At 36.1% G+C, this 6,873-nt stretch overlaps 1 protein-coding gene across 1 annotated transcript in view; it reads left to right on the forward strand.

The window, feature by feature from the left end:
- The window catches only part of DENND6A (DENN/MADD domain containing 6A), a 31,824-nt gene extending 26,740 nt beyond the window's left edge, over positions 1–5,084 (forward strand). Inside the window, exons 18-20 of the mRNA XM_009322329.1 lie at positions 154–256; positions 1,752–1,826; positions 2,330–5,084. Coding sequence (XP_009320604.1) covers positions 154–256; positions 1,752–1,826; positions 2,330–2,461 — 310 coding nt within the window. The 3' untranslated portion in view covers positions 2,462–5,084. The remainder of the gene's footprint in view (positions 1–153; positions 257–1,751; positions 1,827–2,329) is intronic.
- Positions 5,085–6,873: the final 1,789 nt, after the last annotated feature.

The following is a 6,873-nucleotide window of genomic DNA, read 5'->3' on the forward strand; positions in this document are numbered from 1 at the left end:
AGAATATTACATTTTTTTGAAAGTAAACAGAGAAAGGGTCCTAATATCTTCAACCTCAAACATAATTACTTTATATTTGATGACATAGAAAACGGAGTGTTATCAAAATAGTAATTAAAATATAAAATGTATTTTGCTTCGGTGTTTTACCAGGCATTTTTTGAAATCGCCGAACTTCGATGGCTGGTTTAGGAGCCGGCAGAAAGAAATGACACAGAAGTTGGAGGCCCTTCATTTAGAAGCACTCTGTAATGAGGTTAGAAAAATGTATGCTTATGATTATATTTATCATCTTGTAATAAAAATATATTCTCCCTCAAGTCAATTTTACTCCTGTTGTTTTCATTGGTTGAACATAAAAATGTTGACAATTTTGTCAAGTCTGATCTAGCAAAACGTGAATTTGTTACCAAGTACAAGCTCGAACTAACATAGCAAAGGAGAACAGTATGAAATACAGTTCACTTTTTTATAACAACTGTCATAATTTGTAAAATGTATCTTTAGTCCTTTTTTTTGTTGTGTATTTTGAAATTGAATATTCGCCCCCCCCAAAAAAAAAAGTTTTTTCCTCTTATTTGATAATTTTATTTCATTCAGCTTCCTTCCTTGGCATTCCAACACATTTTTAGTTGTGATATAGTTTGTAGCTTTGAAGGTATAAACTCTGTGAGTACCATAGAAAATTGACATCTTATTAGATGTGGATAGTAAATAAGCCTACAACTGATCCATAGTAATTGGAAGCTGAGAAGTGAAATCTGTTTATTGATATATAACAAAATGCCACATAAATGATCTTATGTTTTAAGATCCATTCTTTACTTAAGCTGAAGTGGGTATGGTACAATTTGAGTCGGAACAACTGATAAGGAAAGGTATCACAAGAGGAGAAGAGATTGTACAGCTAAAGAGGGAATAGGAAGAACAAAAAAATAAGTCAACACCACAGCTTTAAAATAAACAGAAAAACTGTGCTGGTTATTCTAAAAAAGCCATTGATTTTTATCCCTTGCCTTGTCAGTTCCCAAATAGTACATTGTAGCAACCCAAATAGATTGTTCAAATAGAGTAGCCCAAATCATTTGCAGGGCAATAGGTAGGTCAATTCTATCACCTAGAATCTATCCAACTACATTTGACATTAACTTATTGCAAAGAAAAGGGAATGTGTCACAAATTTATTACTGACTCTGCTCCTTATTAGCTTTTTCTTTCGATCCAAGTGTTAACATCTTTCTGTACACGAGGAAACGTCTTTAATAGGTGAATAGTAAAGGGGTAGGGGAACAGAACTTCCATAAGAAAAGTCACTTAATAGATTTTACTAGTTATCGACTATGTGATCTCCTTTAATGCCCTAGAAACAAGAAGTGCTCCCTGGCACTATTTTAATATTTCATTGTGCTGGCAGATATGATTTGGTAAATATTCTCTGCCATTTTGCATTGTAGATGCTATTTTTGAAACTAAGCCTGTTTGGCATGATTTTTTTTTTATATATATGTATTTGTCTGTATTGTGTTTGTGTCCTAGTCTCCTGTTTTGCTAAGTCCTGGGCAAACATGCAAATAAAGCAGATCTTGCAGTTCAGAGTAGAGACAGTACATGAGTAAAATGAGTTTAGTAAATGGCATGAGAATAAGGAAAAGGAGAAGACCCATTCTGAACAGTAGGTGTAAATTAATACTACTTTTGAAAATTATATATGTTGCCATAAATATTTCAATGCTTAATTTTTATTCTTTTAGAACTTGGTTTTCTGGAGTCAGAAGCATACTGAAGTAGAAACGGTGGATCTTGTCTTAAAGTTAAAGAATAAACTGGTAAGTAACTGAGTTGAACACGGCTCAAATTTGCCTTACTTAACTAGATAGAAGTATTACATAGTTGTGTTTACAGCTACTTAAATGAAAGTATTCTTTAAGATCTAGGTAGCTCAAGAAATCAGTTATTCAGGTTTTTAAAACGGTTCATTTCAGCTATGACTGAAGAGTTAGCTCACTTCCCAACATCGTCTGGCTATGTTGGAAGCATTGCACTGGACTTGTTTTTTTTAAAACTAGTTGGAACTTTCTGACTGATTTGAGTGGAAGCAAGGCTTGAATCCTCAGGGAAGCAGAAAACCGAACTTTCTTGTGATTACTGAAAGTCCAAATCAGCGTTAGTTCATGCTGTTTTCTGGTTTTTGAGGAAACCTGCTATTTTCCAAATTCCTACTCAGCCAGCAAATGAGGAATTCATTTTCCAGATTCACTAATATGTCACTTTGTGTCTTAAGGTAAACTTGCATGTTTAGTAGAAATGATGTTTTAATGTACCTTTGCAGTTGCAGGCTGACAGAGAACAGCTTCCGGTGAAAACTGACACACTGAAAAAGCTGCAGACACACATCAATGATATTATACTAGCACTTCCAGATGACTTACAGGACATCTTGCTCAAAACTGGCACAACATGATTTCTACTGGGCTTTTTTTGTGCAGAAAACAAAAGGCAAATGTAGCTTCACAGAAGGCAGTGGCTTACCAACTTTGGAACACAGCTCTAAATAGTATGTTAACACTACAAATGGACTGTACTAATAGTATAGCCCACTATACTATTTTCACTGTTTTTTCCACTTAAATACCAATGCAACTAAAGGAATTCCTGTGTCTAATGATGTTTGAAATAAGTGCTCTTAAAGAAAAATCTGTGGGCATATGAAACTACCACAGCATAGGACCACAGTGCAGTGCTGGCATTGCAGAATGGTGCTGCTATACCCAGTCCTGTTAACTCAGGGGTAAGCGATATTGATCCTGTACTGTCCTGTTGATGTAGTATCTGATTGCTTTTCTTTTTTTTTTTTTTCTTTTAGTTTTCATCTCGTGATAAGTCCAACTGGCATATTATGTGACTTGGTCAGAATACGTTATAGTTGAGGCATTTTACTGGTAAATCATTGCTTTCGAAACTGTTTCAGGGACGGCTGAAATAATTGGATCGGTTCTTAACTTTCTTCCTTTTTCCTTCTTACCATCTTTCCAAAACCATATTAATTTAGCATCTTTAAAGAGGAGAAGGCAGCTGACAAAAATTTCCTGAAGAGAAGTCGCTTCCATTCAGTGTTAGTTAATTAGGGTGCTCTTACTCACATGCCTTAAATATAAAGTAAACGTATACTAATTGGTGATTTTAAACTGCTGACATTTCAGGATTTGAAGTGGATTACTGGTGTAAATGTAAGCAAGCAGTATTCATCACAGGAAATAAACACTGTCATGTTCTAATATGGATTTTAAAATCGGTGATTTCAGTAGAGTTAGCTGATACACAATCTGTTTCAGTTGGAGATCATAGCAGTCAGCTCCTGTTATAATTTTTTTATTATTTTTTTTTTACTTATACCAGTAAGGTGTTTGAGGAGGTAATGGGACTGGAGGGAGATGATGTTGGCTGCAGCTGAAAAAACCCTATGGAAAGGTCAAACTGTGGCAAGAAAAGATATTCTCAGTATATGCATATAGCAGACATGCGTAAAGAGTAATTTCCTCTTGCATATGAAGCAACAAGAATGCGATGTTTATCTTCTTGAACAAGTTTCAGTGGTATATAAGAACTCAGCTGCTCCACAATGCAGTGTTGTACTTTGACCAGTTTCAAGTAGAATAAACTGAATGCTATAGTGTACACACAGCATACACTTTTATATGACAAGTGGATCACAGTTATAAAAAAAATTCTGCTTTTAAGTGCTTGGATAGAATTTTTTAAAACTTATGACATAATCCCGCTATAAGAATATGCTTTTGTATGATAAATATTTCATACCATCTTTCTAAAAAGTCTTATTTAGATACAAAGAGTCACAACAATATTTTTATGAAAATATGTATTTTAATACTGTTATGGTTTGTATACAATTACTCATGACCAAAAGTTTAATGTATCAATTATGTTACTTAAACTACACCACTTCAGCATTAATTTCTAACTTGCAAATTTTTTTTGCACACCCTGATGAATAGCATTTCTAATCCAGAAATTAGTAAGTGGCTATTCTTATACTAAATTATCTTAAATATTTAACCTGGAGCACTGTGTAGTTTCTCAGATCCGTGTAAACCGGTAACAACTATGATAACTATCACATGACTGCAAATATGTATTTTTGTAAAAGGAAATAAAAGGTTTGATTTTTATTTTTTCTTTGGAAGTTACGTGACTTAGATGATGGGTGTGATTTGTTCGTTTGTTTCTCCCCTCTCCTTTGTAAGCAAAGCTGTTCAGCAGCTTGTAGAGACTGCTGTTTAGTCTGACTTTATGAAGCTGTACCCTTAGGTACAGGACCAGAAATACCTGATGGTGACAGAGCGGTGGTGTAGTTTGATCATGCATCATGGTTGTAATATGATAGAGCTGCGGGATCCTCAAGAAAGCAAATGGCAGGGACTGGCTTCCAGGCAAAACTTATCCAATCTTCAGTCTATTTCTTGTACACATCTGAATGTGAGAACATGAGAAACATGGTAGTGGGAAGTAGACTGCAAGCAAAGCTCAATTCAGTTTTCTTTAATGGAGTTGGTATTAGTTTAAATCCCTGAATAACTAGATCCTTAAACAGAATTACAATCTTGTTCAAAAGAAAGGCAAAAAGAAAAGTTGTACTAGTTTGCTATCTTCGTCAGTGACTTGTAATGCTTTTAGTAATGGCAGTTCAAAAGGACCTTAACCTATTAACTACAAGTCTAGGCAAAATGTAGTCACTAAAACAGGGAACAGTCCCTCATTGCAGGTTTCTGATCTTGTCCTGTCTCTCTCCAGTCCTTTTACACTGAGCATGCATATTCTCAGTGGGGATGCTTCAGCCATTCATAGTGTTGCAGCACAGGATTTGTATCAGCTGCAGAAAGTAGTTGCCAGCTTGGTGAGCTGGAATTTCCCCACCCCTGTTTTTTTAGTTTTGTTTTTAACTCAATGTGCTTAAAATACAGGTAAAGAGCTTGTAATAACCCTCATTCATATGAGGCTTGATGGCTAAAGAATAGTGCAAAAACCTACTAGTTTCAGTAGTTCTGCCTCAATCTTCATCTGACTTTAAAAAAAAAAAAAGTACGTACACACACACTGTTTGGACCAGGATGAGAAAAAGTCCCTAAGTGAAGGAGAGAATACGTGGAAAAGAGGTAGCAGCTGTTCAGAAAAGAAATGCTAAAGATAAAGGGCCCCAACTGGGTCATCAGAAGAAGTTAAGACTGCCTGAGTTAGTGTAAGAGGAGAGTAAACTGGACATGCATAAGCTTTGGGACTTCTCAAATTTCTTTGAAACAACATAAAAATAATGCCAAGAACCAAAACATGAGATAAAGTGCAGTCAAATGTGCTAAAGGTGTGGCTAGTCCTTTAACAGTGTTAACATCTATGGTCTGAATAGAGGAGAATGAATCAAAAGTATGTTGTGAATAATAGTTATGTATGATTATATAGAGCAACCACTTATGTTAATGTTGAAACACTGATTATTGATAATCACTTCTAAAGCAAATATTTGTTAGATTGTACTCAAACAACTGAAATCATGAAAGGTATCTATTAATGGCCTACCTATAGTAAGAATATTCCAGTTTGGAGGTCTAGAAAGTAACTTATTTTGAAAAGAGTCCTTCAAATATTTTGTAGTATACTTATCCTCAGCTAAGTTCAGGGAAGCTTAACTTTCCTGGCCAAAAAAAAGTGTAAATACTGAGTGCTCTGAAGAGAAAATAGGTAAGTATTGGAAGCCTAGAACTGGACTCTTCAAAAATATCATGAAATTGAAATCTAATAGTTGATCAGGACCATATTTACATCTTAGGCACTAACTAGATTAAGTTAAAATAGTAACTTCTCTGAAACTTAAGTTTCATAAAATTATAACTGGTCAATCTTAATTTAAAACAGATTTTTTGGTTCAGATGAACATAATTTAAAACTTGAGTAAGACTCTCAACACGACATGTAAGAAAAGAACAGCCCAAGTGGAGTCTCACTCGCAGTAGCGTACTGTTAGGATCTGTCTCTTTATCAAGACCATTAAAGATGCTTTTCTTTAATGGAGGATAAGTAAATAGCTTGTTTGAAAAATGTTAGCTCTTGTGTACTGACATAGTTTCTAATTAGCATAGGTAGGCTATAACTCCCTTGAAAATTTTTAGGACTTTTGATTGACCCAATGCTTCCTTGGATTAGGGAGCTCAGTCAGTTAAATGCAGCTCATCTTAATGTTGCCCCAAATTTAATTATCACCATACTATGGACTTTTTACAATAGCTGTCAAAGAAGCTGTTACAGCTGGTTATGAAATCAAACATACCGCTCAAAAAATGGCATGTTTTTAATAAATCATGGCTTGTTTCAGTTTTATTCCTGTATTACTTCCCTGTATCTATCTGCTGCTCCCTGGCCAAGAAATTGTATGCTGTTTTGCCTTGACTCTGCAACCGCCAGGACGCTTCAGAGGGTCCCGGTCACAGAAACAATGTAAGAAAAAGATCCTGCAGTAATCAGTGTACCTGTGATACAGAGTGGTTTGGGTTTTGGGTTTGGTGGGGTTTTCTTTTCTTCTTAATTACCTAGCTCTGTTGCTACTAAGGGTGTATTTGGGGGCTCTCTGAGGATGTGTTTCACCCTAAACCTCCTACTTCTCTTTGCTCTCAGCTGTCGTTTGGCCCTTTGGGAGAGGAGCCTGGTGGCCATCACACCTCTTCCTAAGCACAGCGGGAGCATCAGTTGCAGTGAGATGAATTACTAGGGTTTGGGGGTGAGCCAGGGGCGTGCGTGTCCCGGAGAGAGGCACCTTGGCCCCCGCCGGGCGGTGGTACGGGGCCGGCCGTTGGCGCCGGGGAGCTG

This window comes from Pygoscelis adeliae, unplaced genomic scaffold, assembly GCF_000699105.1.
Source record: "Pygoscelis adeliae isolate BGI_AS28 unplaced genomic scaffold, ASM69910v1 Scaffold404, whole genome shotgun sequence".
NCBI classification, from domain to species: Eukaryota; Metazoa; Chordata; class Aves; order Sphenisciformes; family Spheniscidae; genus Pygoscelis; species Pygoscelis adeliae.